The sequence below is a fragment of the Tachysurus fulvidraco genome, chromosome 21 (genome assembly GCF_022655615.1).
Source record: "Tachysurus fulvidraco isolate hzauxx_2018 chromosome 21, HZAU_PFXX_2.0, whole genome shotgun sequence".
Classification (NCBI taxonomy): domain Eukaryota; kingdom Metazoa; phylum Chordata; class Actinopteri; order Siluriformes; family Bagridae; genus Tachysurus; species Tachysurus fulvidraco.
The window spans coordinates 3,442,119-3,457,436 of NC_062538.1; the positions used below are offsets into that span (position 1 = coordinate 3,442,119).

The window sequence follows — 15,318 nt, forward strand, 5'->3', positions numbered from 1 at the left end:
TATATTGTAGCAGCTAAATGTGGCCACAGTGTGTGTGTGTGTGTGTGTGTGTGTGTGTGTGTGTGTGTGTGTGTGTGTGTGTGTGTGTGTGTGTGTGTGTGTGTGTGTATATATATATAAATTTTTACCAGCTCTCAGTCAAGACTGTGGCCACATTTAGCTACACCATGAACCCAAGAAAAGTTCAAGTAGAGATGCAAATAAATTTGAGACAGATCCAAGTCTACAGAAAAAAATGTCCTACAGCTCGACCCTTGAGACTGTAATTATACACATACAAAACATCTGACACTTTCACAGCACCAGTACAAGATAGAGAATGACTATATAAACAATGAATTCTATATGGAAATAATAATGCATTACATTAAGTCAGATTTGCTGTTTAAAAAAAAAATAATTGAGGATGATAAGAAAAGTTACAGAACACATTCTTACTGAGATTGAGGCACTGTAGATCTGAGTTTGGTGAAGAGCGCCACCTCTGTTCAGCTGCGTCACAACGCCATATCACGTGTAAGAGATTATTAAATCGTGCTCACGAGATATAAACATTAAAGGATTGAATGTGCTGATTACTGATATACTGTCAACCATGAAGCTGTTTCATGTCTTACTGAAAGATGTCACGCGCAAAATAGAGTTTTATTCATGCTTCTCTCCTTCACCGATGTCCATCAAGCAGTTCTTGGATTTCGGTGAGTACCCGATGACGCACACGACTGTCATGTCCAGGGTTAATGCAAGCAGTCAGGGATATTAAGAGTGGTTAGTAGATTAGCTTTAGGATGAGTTGTGTATTAGAAAATATTTATTAAACTTTATATACATTTCTATGGAGTCTTGCTAGATATCCGAAGCCCTTTTTACGCACAGTTCATGCAGGCACTGAAATGCAAGAGCGCACAGTTGTAGATACTGTATGTAGTTTTAGGTTTATTGATAAAATGCTAGATTGTGATTACATATTGGTCTTTTGGGTTAAAGCTGAAATTTTAAACCATAAAGCGAGGTTGCTTTGTCAAAGGATGTTTTATCACCAGTACATTATATAATCTTGTTGGAGATCAACCATCATCACTGTTTTTGTTGTTGTTGTTGTTGTTGTTTTTATTTAGTTATCATGGGTGTTACAATAATGGACTCGTTCTTTGAAGCGAAAGGGGTTCATCTAAAACTTAAAACTAAAAATTATAACTAAAAGTATCATTTAAAAGTAATTCAGTAAGTGTATATTTTTTAGAAGGATGCATGATAATACGTTTAATATTATAGTTAGAAGGATTTCATATCAATTCACGGAAAGTATGTGTACTGTATGAAACTCTGTATTTAACAAATCAAATCTGGAATAAATCTTGAAATCAGGCTTGTTGTATATCCATGCTCTTAAGTATGCTTAGGTTTTACAAAGATAAGTTAGCATTCACGAATCACAACAGTTCCCATACTCCCAATAACACAGAACGAAAGTTTACACGTCATTAACCTGTAAAATCCACAGGTTGTTTTCCCTGTACATGCTACCTTTGCACTTTCAAGCTTTTTCCAGGTAATAGAGTTTCATTTGCATAAAATACAAGTTGCCACATGGAGGAGTTATCAAGTCCATTCCTGCAGATGTTGCCCTGCTTGACTTCATGACATACCGTGATTGAGGCCTAGTTTACAGAAAACTATTGTGAAACTAAAACTACTGTATATAAGAGAAAATTATAAGAGTAGAACAATAAGTCATGTTCACTGTGTCTGTATATTTATGATAAAACAAATAAAGTCTTATAATACAGGATAGAATATGCTTTCGAGACATTTACCACCCTGGAGATGTTAGTGTGTAGATGAAAGTGATATTGTATTTAATCTAAATACTTTCTCTGTATGTGGTCTTGGCAGATGACTAAACTAAAGATAGTAAAAGTGTATGCTGATACCAACATTTAATGTGGAACACTTTCCTGGCAAGACCACTGAGCACTGACCTTTGAGAAGAAAAAGAGGGGCAGCACAGGGGTAGATGGACATACCGTGGAATGTAACTTGAGAAAATAACTATAACCTGCATGCACACTTTTTCTTGTCCAGGTAGAGAGAACGCTTGTGAAAAGACCTCCTATATGTTCCTGAGAAAAGAACTGCCTGTTCGTTTGGCCAATACAATGAGAGAAGTCAGTCTGCTGCCTGGCAATCTGCTAAACCAGCCATCTGTCAAGCTGGTCCAGAGCTGGTGAGAGGCGGGGTTACCGAGGGCAGGATGGCAATTGATCGAATCGATTAATATTCCTGATATTGTAAATTCATATATTCTGCTAGATACCACTGAAAACATACTTACTAGGTGCTCACTTGGAATAGACACTTGGGATATTCCTTGGGCGCCATCTAGAGGAGGGTACTATTTTACAGAGGTTTCAGACTTTAGTTGGAGATGTTTTCATTATTCAGCTGAAGCTCAAGCAACACAATTTATTTGAAGTCAGATTGTATTTAATGTGATATTCGACCACACCCATTGTCCTTCTCATTGTCCACAGGAAGTCCACAGGAAGTGGAGATGCTGTGAAAAAGAGTATTATTATTATTATTATTATGCTGCTGCTGCTGCTGCTGATTATTATTATTATTATTATTATTATTATTAGTAGTAGTAGTAGTAGTAGTAGTAGTAGTATAGTAGTATTATTATAAGTTTGTATATTGAGAAATGTCATCTACGTGTATCGAGAAGTCCATATATGATACCTGCGATGTTCTTGTTATTGTGCATGTATGTGAGCGTAGAATAATTCTCTTTGAATTGAATTGAACAATGACTCTTTTCTCCTCTAGTGAAATATCTTTATTACTTCTGTAAAGCTGTCAGGGTCAAAAAGTTCATTTGATCTTTCAGGTACAGCCAGAGTTTTGAGGAGCTGTTAGATTATGAAAACCGGAGCCCAGAGGATCCTCACAGTCTTAATGAGTGAGTATTTCTGACCAGCTTAGATGGTAAGCCCATTCATCAGGTGCTTTCTTGCAGGCATCACCCCAAAGCCTGGTTCCCAGTAACCCTAATGTGGGCAGGAAGCTCTTTTTTTCACCTTTATTTAGGATCTCTTGATTGTTCTTTGAAAGGACACACAGTGAGCAATATGATTTTAAGTTACATGTGAAGGTATATGTGAATTTAGCCACAGAAGTCGCAAGCCAGTGACTTCTGCGCCGGTCTCAGGCCTGGATAAAAAGAGAGGGTTGTGTCAGGAAGGGCATCCGGGGTAAAACGTGCCAAATCTAAACATGTGTCAATTGGCAATCCGTACAGGATCGGTCGAAGCTTGGGTTGATAATGATCGCAGAATGAAATTGGACTATCGTTGGTCGAGGAAGGAGAAGAGAGCGAAGGGTAACATGAAGTTAATAAGTTAGGATTAGCTGGAAACAGATGATTTGCTGTGTGCGACCCCTAATGGGAAAAGCCGAAACTAAAAGTAGATGTGATGATATATGTCAAATTAAATGACCACCTTATAAGCGTTTCCTGTTAAAAATACTTTCAGCTGTTAATTGTGAGAAAATCCATTCACTGATACATAATGCTTACAATCACCTGCATAACAAAAAACCTTTAAATAGATTCACGGATTCTTTTTTTTTTTTGTGTTGAAAACGTCAGTTTCTTAGACCTCCTTATCCAGATCCGGAACAGACACAACGATGTGGTTCCCACCATGGCACAGGGAGTGATCGAATACAAGGAGAAGTTTGGGTTTGACCCTTTCATCAGCAGCAATGTGCAGTACTTCCTGGATCGTTTCTACACCAGTCGCATCTCCTTTCGCATGCTCATCAACCAGCATAGTATGTGCTTTCATACGCATGGCAACTGCATGTAGGACCGACTAGACCAACATAATACGGGATTAACAAATCTAGTGCAGCATAATGGCTCAGCAGCCACTTTAATAGGAACACCTGCTCACCTAATTGTTCATGCAGTAATCATAGGATGATAAAAAAAAATTCCCCAATATTTAGCTTTTGCTTTCAATCTTTAGCGGCATAGTTTGTCTTGTGCCTGCCTCTGTTTTGACATTTTGTGTGTTCTGACATGTCTTTCTGCTCAGGACAGGTGTAAAGAGTGGTTACATTTGTTAATATCAGCTTGACGTGCTCTCATCAAAGCCACAGAACTGCCGTTCTCATTTTATACTGTAAATACTGCTGTGTGTGTTAAGATACTTTTTAAGGGGAAAAAAAATCAATCTTAATGTTGGGACCAAGTCTAAGTCATCATAAACTTAAATGTAGCTCTAACCCTAATATTAATTGCTATCGGATGCTTGATATTTGAGCATAACATACCTAAATTTACCAACATTTATTTATTTGTTTTATGCTATGACAGATATAAAGCAGCTGTTATTATTAAATGCATGGATTTTTAGACTGGACACTAAAAGGAGAAATGATTAAAGTTAAAAAAAAAATAAAATAAATAAAAGATACCTTTTAAGCACTGCACTGCTGTCCCATGATTGACTGATTGAATAACTAATGTACCTACTGTAATATAGCCTCCAGTCAGTCTACATGTATTTCTGCCCTTGCCGTGCAATACATATTTATACTCTAATGTGTTTTGATTTTGACATCATATCCTGAGAAGGTTTAACTACATCCTATTGCAGCTCTCCTCTTCAGTGACGGCATCGACCATGCCCATCCCAAACACATCGGAGGCATCGACCCAGCCTGCAACGTGGTCGAAGTAGTAAGAGGTATGAATCTCTCAGTGAAGGCACCGAGCTAAAGGTATATAGTGTCATATAGTCATATCCGACTTCTCACGCATGACTGTCTCCTTCCTGTTTCAGATGCATATGAGACTGCAAAGATGCTCTGTGAAAAGTATTACATGATAGCACCTAAGCTACACATCCAGGAATTCAACAGTGAGCTTGTGATACTTGCGCTGTAATGAGTATTCGATTATCACACTTATTATTATTGTATTAACATTTATATACAGCATCCGGTAGCAAATGAATACAGTAGTAGCCCAGCTCCGGCCTGCACTTTTACTTCTCTTGAGATGGCAACTATTATCGTATCTTTATCTTAAAAGTAAAAAACTACAGCTTGATGAGACCCTTGTTGTGCAATGGTCTGAGAAATCCAGTCACGTTTGATCATATTACAGTATATAAGACAGAAGATTAATATGCATAACGACATCAAGATATCATAACACTCCTTTTTCACGTTATTTTGCTGTATAAATGTGATCGTTGAGGGAATACATCTCAAGGAAGGAATAGCATTCCATATAAAAGATATTAGTCAGTATAGTACAAATTCTATTTTGGACATATTTAAACTGACTTTTATTTTAATTGTGTTTTTTTTTTTTTGATCCACTCCGTCTCTAACATTTTTATGAAAATGATAAAAAAAAAAAAGAGATTTGTTTTATAAGTAAAGTTCTTTTAAAGACCCATGTGTATCCCTTCAAGGCAAGAACCCCGATAAGCCGATCCAGGTGGTCTACGTGCCGTCCCATTTGTTCCACATGCTCTTTGAGCTCCTCAAGGCAAGTGCGGTTCAGTCGGTCGGTTACATGATCCGGTGTCACTCTGATCTGTTGTTGGACGGTGGCAGTAATGACACTTCATAAATACCACCTTTATTTGTAGAACTCCATGCGAGCTACGGTGGAGCTTCACGAGAACAACACAGCATCAATTCCCCCTGTGAAAGTCTGTGTAACTCTGGGAAACGAAGATCTCTCCATAAAAGTATATGACGTTAAAGAGACTACTGGCACAGCAAGAACACAATATTTATTAATAATGTCGAATCTTCTTTATTTGTAAAGGTAACATACTGTAAGTTCATTTACGCTTCTGTACTTTTTTCTTTGTCTTTGCCAGATTAGTGATTTTGGAGGAGGCGTACCATTGAGGAAGATTCACCGCCTCTTTAACTACATGTACTCCACAGCTCCGACACCATCCCTGAATCCATCAGAAAATGCTGTGCCTCTGGTAACTCTGCCCACCGTGTACTGTTTTGCTGTTTGTGAGATAAGCATGTGTAATAGAAAAGGTAACACACTTTTCCTTAACGCAGGCTGGCTTTGGCTACGGTTTGCCCATCTCCAAACTGTATGCACGCTACTTCCAGGGAGATCTATGTCTCTACTCTATGGAGGGAGTAGGCACTCATGCAGTCATCTATCTGAAGGTGTGTTGTGTTACGTGTAAGATATTTACGTGTAACAAGCTCTACGGTTGTTCATGTTACATAGTCTGTAAAGGTTCTGGGTTTGATCTAGATCGGGGTGTCCAACCAGTCAGAGACCAAGAGACACATTTTTTATTGTGCTACAAAGAGCCACATCATACACACGGGCACACATGAACATCACCTTTTTCCCCTGACATTTTGAGAGCGAACTTGACACAAATTGTTTCCTCAAATGATTTTGCTCCTACTGGGAAACTCGGAGGTATTTTCATCCCACTCACACGCGCGTTTGACGAAAATACCGTATCGAACTCAAGCGAAGCGAACACGCACAATAAAAAGACACAAATACAAACTTCAGTACGAACGTAAGAGCCGCATGAAACCGGGCAAAGAGCCGCATGCGGCTCGGGACCCCCGGGTTGGCCGTCCCTGATCTAGATCATAGTTGGTTCATTTTGTTTCTTGTAGCTTACAATCTAATGAGTAATGTTGTGTGAGCCATAATAACACACCAAGGCAAATGATTTATAACACAAAACAGTTATCATTAACTCATTCTGTACATGAAGCCGGAGGAACACGTATTCTTGATTAAACACTGAAGCTGTGTCTCTAATGACATACTATACACTACACACTACACACTATGCACTGTTACTTTTAGAAGGGTCAAATCATCTCAAATGGAACACTTCCTGTCCATGGTAAATAACTTCAAATGCACATTATGTGATTATCCATGTACCAGATCATCCAAGTGCACTTCTTCTTCCTTTCCTTCATGGAATTATACTGCTACACAATGGCACAGACGTAGTACATAAGTATGCAATTTGGGATGCAACATGATTTGCACTAATCATAATATTTTGAGGATTCATTTATATTAGGTAGAAGAGAAACACTCATGTTAAGATTGTCTATAAACTGTAATCCACAGGCTCTGTCCAGTGAGTCCTTCGAGCGACTCCCTATCTTCAACAAGTCAGCGTGGAGACATTATCAGTTAGGGCCAGAGGCGGACGACTGGAGCAACCCCAGCAGAGACCCTCGGGACGCATCCAGATTTAAAACAAACTAACAGAGTAACACATTCTGTGTATCAGTGAATGTGACCTGGAGCGTATTCACTCAGAATGAACAGAAACCGACATATCCTGGGAACTGGGTGCTTAGATGAGAATACAGCTTGGATCGGGTACCAGTTTATCACCAGAGAGAGAAAGTGCACATGCAAATAACTTTTATTATACATGTGGATCACATAGGAATCGGTACAATACAGTATCATGTGTAATGGTGGAGAAATCCATTTAATACATTTATATGTATTGCTGTGGGCAATTTTTGATTTAATGCTTTTTTGAAAGACACTGACTTTTTATTACAGCTAAATATCGTGTAAGAATGGACATAGGTTATCGCATTTTGTATAATAAATAATCGGTAAATAAAATAATGGCTGGGGATCGTTCACATAAGCTTTAAGGTGTCTCTCAGGAAAACCATTAAAATGCAGCTTAATCCATTATTTCTGTCTTTGATATAGATTCATTTGTGAAAAATTTAATGGGTATTATTTTAATATGACAAATATTGCAAACACAGCAGTGCAGTTTGTAACCACTGGGAATGAAACTTTGGAATGCAGCAGACAGGCTTTGACAGGTTTGGGAGGAATGTGTTGGTTGGATTTTAGATGTCGTGTATGATGGTGGATTGAAATTTTCCTGTATGCTGCTGACTCAGCCTGTGAAAGCTTTAGGAAGGAGATGGTGCAGGGGTGTGGCAGGGTTCAGAGAGCCGGAGGTGAGGGAGAGCGTCCTCTTGTGGGGCTGCTGCTGGGCGAGGTGCGGGGCGACTGGTACGGGGACAGAGCCTGCAGCACACGGCCACTCCGCTCCTGGATCATATGCTTTTGGGGAAGAGTGCACAGTATAAATAAGATTCAATTTGTTCTCGTTTCATTTTTCATTTGCTTCCTAATTGATTATTGAATGCTTCGCTTGCTCACCCATGGTCCATCGGGGCCAAAGAGCTCCAGAAAGTTTCCAATAAACTCACGGGATTTTTCTTCCCATTTCAGTATGAGGTCATGGCTTTTCTCTTCCACACGGTGCACTAAGTGTTTAGACTTCTCTTCCACGGTTCTCACCTTCTCTTTCATTTTATCCACCTGGTTCTGCAGACGATACTTGTTCTCCTGTACGTTTAGATAGGAAGTGACACGTTAGGGTGCGGAAAATTTTAGAACATCATAGCACAAACAAACAGTACAAAATTAAATGCCTAATGCTTTCGTTCTTCCTACATTGAGAAACCCGACGTTCAGTTCCCGGGCCGTGTAACCTCTTTGCAGGTTTCTTCGCACGTAAACGTCGTAGTCGCGGACGATGCGTGTGATGAGGTCTGAGGTAGAAATACCTTCCGTCCTTTGTGTGGCTACAAACATTCCTAAAACCCACAGTAAATAACCCAACACACATTTCACATATTTCACCTAAGATATTACGCTAAACTTGTAATAAAGACTTCTGCAATGTTGTGCTTGGCCATACCTGCTGCTTTGATATGTTTATACACATCTTCCGATCCTGCAGAAGTGTATGGGATATCATCATGGGCTACAAAGTCAATCTGCATAAAAAAGCTATTGTTAAATGTCTTCATTGCATTAAAGAACATAAAAAAAAAGTATTTAAACTGGAATATAAGATTATCGGTCACACTCTACTGACCTTGTGTTTCTTCAGGAACTCGGGCGTGATGGTCCACGGGGCATCACGGACCACCTCGTCTACATAGCGGCAGTGTATGAGAGCTTCGTAACGCTCGTCTTCGTTCATTACCGTGTAGCCTTTGAACTTATGTGTCAGCTGGTCACTGCAAACTGAAACACACACACATACAAATGATGTCTCATATTTCTTCTCGAATTTTCACTGCTTGCTGTTGTCCTCACTTCTGTGTCTTAATATTACTTCGCCTATTTATTATTTAAACATCCTCCTTGCACACACACGTATGCTCCGTGCCATGCCGTTCCCCCTATTTCCACACGCTATACAGTGACTGGGGGTAAAAACTTGCCTGGAATCTTTACAATAGTATTTTAAGAAAATTTATTTCGTTCCTGTCCTCCTCTCTCTATACTACATTTAATACTTCTATATTAAAATATCTACGCAGCATGGAGCAAAACTCTGACTTGACTTACAGTATGTGTTTAAATATTTGTATTTATTTTTTTATATTTATTTATATTTATTTATTTAATATTTATATTATTTTATATATTTATTAGATATGGAAGACATATGTTTTCTTTTCAATGATCAGTATGTATGTGAGTGTACCTGTGCACCTGAAGCTCACCTCCAACGATCAAGCACGTGTTGGGGAACAGATTCTTTGCCTGCATAAGAGCACGGGCATGGCCGGAGTGGAAGAGATCAAAAATTCCATCAGCATAGACCCTCACAGGCCGGTGAGCTGTGGAAGAACATAAAAAAAGACATAAGGCTTGTGTTCTGTAAACACTTTATCATTACAGACTTTCATTTGAACGTTAGATTCGTTTTGTGTTTCTGAAAGCGCAGAAGGTGCATACCAGGAGTGCCACGCCGGGCCTGGGCTAAAGTCACCTTATCATGGGGGACCTCAGTATCAGTGCCTGAATCTTTAGCAAAGATAGCTGGTACCCTTAGAGTCTGTAGAGAAAATGATACTATTACATGGCATGTTTACAGTTTTTGACAATCTACTTACTGGTCACCAACATAAATCCTTCATAAGGACTATAGCATTTTCTTTCAAAAGGATATGGTGCAAAACACACACACACACACACACACACACACACACACACGCAAATATAACCTGAACCGTATTTTTAACGTTAATATCGTTGTCTATCCAAACGTTCTGTTTCTCTGGAGTATAAATGTAAGAATGAATTCAGGCATTTTCCATTATCACTATAAACAAATGGGTTAACAGAAGCTTAGCATCATTAAGCATACCGTTAATCAGGGCCTTTATTTTAAAGAAAAAGTTCCAGAAACCTGAAAGTGTTGAAACTTACAAATGACTGTGTAAGTGGTAAAAAGATGCCTGTGTTAGTTACAGAGGATGCTTCACATAATTTGAGAGAGAGAGAAATCCCGCCTCTGCCTTGTGTATGTGGAGTTTGCATGTTCTCCCCGTGCCTCGGGGTTTTCCTCCGGGTACTCCGGTTTCCTCCCCGGTCCAAAGACATGCATGTTAGGTTGATTGGCATCTCTGGAAAATTGTCTGTAGTGTGTGATTGCGTGAGTGAATGAGAGTGTGTGTGTGTGTGCCCTGTGATGGGTTGGCACTCCGTCCAGGGTGTATCCTGCCTCGATGCCCGATGACGCCTGAGATAGGCACAGGCTCCCCGTGACCCGAGATGTTCGGATAAGCGGTAGATAATGAGTGAGAGAGTGATATGAGAAACCAATTGTACATACTGTATATTCTAGAAACATTTGAAATGCTAATCTTTGCATAATTTGATTGATAAACTTTGCTACACCTACAGTACATAAATGCTTATCCTATATGGACTTCTGAACCTGCAATAATAATTGCTAAAGAAATACATAATAAATAAGCAGAATGTATGTGCATGCAATCTAACTGATATGTGATGTTGTCTGTGGCCTTTGGACTATCAGCTGTTCAGAGTTCTCTCAAAGAGTGACCAATAAAGCACAGACAAGATTAAAACCCACTTCACAGGCAGTTTGGTAAACCTTTAAGAATGTGTTCTATGCATGAGGCAGTACACACTTCCTTTACACGTAACTTCCTTTGTAAAATGATAGCATTACAGAGTACTACATTGAAATGTGTAATATTGGCATAGGCTACGAGCACTGTACACTCTGTACTGGTGCACATATAATAAAATACTGTCTGTACATATTGTAATTTCTACTTGTTTACTTGGTGACGTGGTGTAGGTGTGTTGACAGGTGAAAGAAGGCAAAAAATTTGGAGTGGGGTAGCCGGAAGAAGGTTTGGGAAATAGTGCGGGTCGTCTGCCTTGTAATTCTTCCAAGTTTTATTTTTCAAAGCATTTGCCAATGGGGATGTGCAAACATCTCGCTCAGTCACACTCACACACACACAGGTGTACATGAAAATTATATATATATATATATATTACACAGAGTATAGAGCCTGTGAATTAAAGGCCAGGTGTGTTGTGTTTAAATGAAATATTCAGGTATACAGCACATTACAGTTATTTTAGCTTTATCCCTAACATCTGTATAGATTTTTACTCTTACCCAAACATCTGTATATACTTTTAACTTTACTCCAAAAACTGTATGTTTTTACGTTTACTAAAAAACATCTGTAAATATTTTTACTCTTACCCAAACATCTGTATATATTTTCACTCAAACCCTAACGTCTGTGTATATTTTTACTTTAACCATAACATCTGTATATATTTTCACTCTTACCCAAACATCTGTATATATTTTCATTGTTACCCAAATATCTGTAAATATATTCACTCTTACCCTAACATCTGTATATAGTGTAGTTTCACTTTTACCCTAATATCTGTATATAGTTTCACTTTTACCCAAACATCTGAATATAATAGCATGTAACAGTCGAGTATACTTTATAGACATTTAACTGTCTATATTTTCAGCAGCTATAGATAAACTGCACTTACCTTGGCAGCTGGAGGTCTGCGTTTCTGTTGACCGTGAGCCTGATGGCCACGGGATCCGTTGCGTCTTTTCTTTGACATGCTGTAGAGGCTCGGTCCAGGCCCGGCTCAACACCTCCACGGCCACAACACACCACTGAGCTGAAACACACGTGTGAAGGCAGCTATAGTGATCCATGTAATAGGGCAAATGTACAACGTTCAAAGTTCACTGTGAATACAGAACCTAGAGCAATCATCTTTGTAAGGCATGTCAGTGTATAAATGACCTAAAATAATACCAACGATGGTATTACCTTCTTCTTAAATGCCAATAAGCAAACACACACCATACTTCTTTAATATTCAATAGTATATATTCATCATATTTAATTAAATTCTTATTTCATTCTGGCTGTTTAATGGTTAAAAAAAAACTGTAGTACTTTACCCTATTATCATCACTTTATCTTAGATTTGACTTTTTCCTAAACTTTCTTTGCAACATTTCTCTTTCTAATCAGTTAACTTCTGACTTTTCACATTGCAAAAGAAGTTCTTTCTTTTCAGCGTTTTTTTCCCTTCTTTTTCTTCTTCTTCTATATGTCCTTCAGTTTCTCTTTTATCTCCTGATGACTAACAGCCATTCCCGAAATCATATTTTATAATAAATGGACTTGTTTGGAAGGACATTGTTCATGTATTGCTCTAAAGATGTCTCATCCATCTTTTTCAGTGCATTATTCTTCTCCCTCCTGTTAGCAGCCATGGTCTTCTCTGCATTCCTGAAATAGTGATTCACATACCATGCTGATTTTAAGAACATCGATGGCTTCTCATCATCCATCTCGTAGTCAGCAATCAGGTTGGAGTCCACAGGGGAAACTGATTACCTCTAGGCATGCTTTTGGTAGTGAGGGCAGCATCCTGGCTGATGGTGTAGAATAGATCAACAAAGCTCACAATTAGCAATGTGTTTGCTTTCTGAATACTGCGAGACAAAGCATGGACTGAGGACAGTTTGGTCGAATAAAAAAGCTTTCAAGCATTTTGTTCCTCATGCTCCTGTACAGTAACAAATAAAATAAGAATTATGGACAATAGGAATGGCTTGCCAACAGGCTAGAGTGCACGAAACAGGCCCATGATCATTGCCATGTTTTTCACTTTATACACAGCAGGAAATAAAATAGCATTTATTTTATAATCATAAAAATTTTGACACTCTCAGACTGGGATTTTTTTTCATTTACTACATCTACATGTAAGTATTATCTGTAAGTATAAATATGATAAAAGAGAGATCAAAATTCCTCTATTATATCTGTTCTCTATAGTATAATATTTATTGATACATATTAAAATATTACATCATTTACATTTCTAAGTGAAATTGAGTGAAAGTCAAAACATATCCACATTTAAATACTTAGATATTCAACAATGAAAATATAGGAAAAAAAAACTATAACTGCTGAAAAGAGCAAATGGCTAAATTTCAGGTTTGCTAATGTTTAATTATACATTAGCACATTAGCAACGAAAACAATCAATAGCGAGCTAATTTAGACAAGCTAATTTAGATAACTTGACTAGCTAGCTAATTTAACAAGCTAATTTACAATATTTTACTAGTTAGCTAATTGTACGTGCTAATTTACATAACTTTACTTGCTAGTTAATTTAACAAGCTCATTTACATAACATGACTAGCTACGCTACCTACTTTAACATACTAATTTACAAAACTTTACTAGTTGGCTAATTTAATAAGCTAATTTATGTAACTAGACTAGCTAGCTGAATTTAAATAGCTAATTGTAGTGAATTTTAAAGGCTGATAGATTTTCAGCTTCCTATCTTTTTAGATTTTTAATAAGTATTTCTAAGATTAAAGTAAAGTAAGGAGTAAAAGGTCTGTTTTCATCTCTTGGAAATTTACTCGAGTAACAGTACAAGTATTAATTTTCAACAATGCTTCAATTAATAATAAAATAATTAAAAGTAGAATTACTCAAGTATTTTTCACTCCTGGATTTAAGCAATGCAGTAATATTTATTTAATTAAGTGTTACACTTGAATTATTTTACCACAGCTATTTAACTAAGCTATTAATTATATGTACATTGTCACGTATTTATATTTTCGTGTCCATCATCATTGTTTATAATATTGTGCTTTACGCACTAGCATTGGATAGTTTTAGGATAGTCCTGATGTTTCATTAGGGTAATTTATTTCCCAGTTAAAAAAGAGAGGAAAAAACAAAACAAAACAAACCCTGTTAACTTCATAGTTTCCACTAGATGGCAGAAGATCCTCTTGAGGCAGTCTTAGATCATGCTGAAATCTCTGAATGGGTTTTACATTTACGGCATTTAGCAGACACCATTATCCAGAGTGACTTACATTTTTATTTCAGTTTATACAATTGAGGGTTAAGAGCCTTGCTCAGGGACCCTGCAGTGGCAGCTTGGTGGACCTGGGATTCAAACTCATGACCTTCCGAAAAGTCCCAACACCTTAACCACTGAGCTACCACAGCCCAACACACTCATATTACACAACAAGTATCCCTTTATTTTTTTTATATAAAAAAGTGAGACCTTTCAATGTCATCACATTGTGCTCTCTAGAAGGGTCCTTAGATCATGAAGGGTCCCTACTTTCATAAATGACATTAATTAGACCCACCTTGACACCTTGAACTGTTACTAGATTTAACTGTTGTAATGTCATTAGCTAATTTGGTTGATGCTTAGCGATACTGATGCTTAGTGATTTAAACTCATGACCTCCTGCTCACTAAACCACTATGATACTGACAATGGCTATAAACTTTATATATAGAATGAAACCCATACCACATTTAGTACCAGAACTCATTGTACATATCTTTGGAGCACAGAGAACCCTTTATTTATGAGATCTGAGGCAGAGACATGGGACACCGAAGGAGTTGAGTTTTCCTGTTATTTGTGTAATCTGTCCGTCTCCAACAGTATCCATTACTTCATTACGACATTCATTCTAGGGCTACTGTTGTAAGGGCACACAACAATTACAACCATTTGTGGCATGTTTACACCTGTTTTTACCATGTCCCGGAAAACAGAACAGGCTTCATGTGTCTTAGCTTTGCAAATACAGAACTGTTAAGGTATACAGTACACAGCAAACCAGCATGCTCCATTTTATTTCATTACCAAATCTGTGATCATGATTTGTTCATGACACCCTTTTATTGTGTCAACAATAACTTAAATAGATTATTTAATAGGAGTTACATTATTTAATCTCTTCTATAACCACAGCAGAAATATACTGTACAGCAGGTCATCGATTTATCTGAAAAGGGCTTTGTCAGCACCACAAGTGTAGCATGCTTGCCCTTGTA

At 37.9% G+C, this 15,318-nt stretch overlaps 2 protein-coding genes across 4 annotated transcripts; one reads left to right on the top strand and one right to left on the bottom strand.

The window, feature by feature from the left end:
- Positions 1-463: 463 nt before the first annotated feature.
- pdk3b (pyruvate dehydrogenase kinase, isozyme 3b) lies at positions 464-8,313 on the top strand. Of its 3 annotated transcripts, none has more exons than XM_027153495.2 (11): positions 466-698; positions 2,086-2,227; positions 2,891-2,962; positions 3,653-3,837; positions 4,668-4,757; positions 4,854-4,931; positions 5,493-5,569; positions 5,673-5,774; positions 5,910-6,023; positions 6,109-6,222; positions 7,169-8,313. In XM_027153495.2, exons 1-11 carry the CDS (start codon positions 596-598, stop codon positions 7,307-7,309), a joined length of 1,218 nt encoding a protein of 405 aa, XP_027009296.1. In that variant the 5' UTR covers positions 466-595; the 3' UTR covers positions 7,310-8,313. The 3 variants fall into 3 exon arrangements, with proteins under 3 accessions (XP_047661971.1, XP_027009296.1, XP_047661970.1); XM_047806014.1 differs by having other exon boundaries at positions 480-698; positions 2,090-2,227; XM_047806015.1 differs by lacking the exon at positions 2,086-2,227 and having other exon boundaries at positions 464-698.
- On the bottom strand, positions 8,001-12,103 carry pcyt1bb (phosphate cytidylyltransferase 1B, choline b). The gene is made up of 8 exons (XM_027153496.2): positions 11,945-12,103; positions 9,839-9,938; positions 9,604-9,720; positions 8,967-9,118; positions 8,787-8,865; positions 8,540-8,682; positions 8,243-8,431; positions 8,001-8,143 (listed from the first exon to the last, which is right to left on the bottom strand). Exons 1-8 carry the CDS (start codon positions 12,020-12,022, stop codon positions 8,024-8,026), a joined length of 978 nt encoding a protein of 325 aa, XP_027009297.1. The 5' UTR covers positions 12,023-12,103; the 3' UTR covers positions 8,001-8,023.
- Between the last annotated feature and the right edge of the window lie 3,215 nt (positions 12,104-15,318).

Bases quoted from the DNA above. Each gene is read 5' to 3' on its own strand.
- pdk3b (XM_027153495.2), top strand. From the start codon at position 596: ATGAAGCTGTTTCATGTCTTACTGAAAGATGTCACGCGCAAAATAGAG. The intron at 2,228-2,890 runs GTGAGAGGCGGG...TTGATCTTTCAG, and splicing joins GTCAAGCTGGTCCAGAGCTG to GTACAGCCAGAGTTTTGAGG. The intron at 2,963-3,652 runs GTGAGTATTTCT...TGAAAACGTCAG, and splicing joins GATCCTCACAGTCTTAATGA to TTTCTTAGACCTCCTTATCC.
- pcyt1bb (XM_027153496.2), bottom strand. From the start codon at position 12,022: ATGTCAAAGAAAAGACGCAACGGATCCCGTGGCCATCAGGCTCACGGT. The intron at 9,721-9,838 runs GTATGCACCTTC...GTTCTTCCACAG, and splicing joins GGCCCGGCGTGGCACTCCTG to CTCACCGGCCTGTGAGGGTC. The intron at 8,144-8,242 runs GTGAGCAAGCGA...CTTCCCCAAAAG, and splicing joins TTGGCCCCGATGGACCATGG to CATATGATCCAGGAGCGGAG.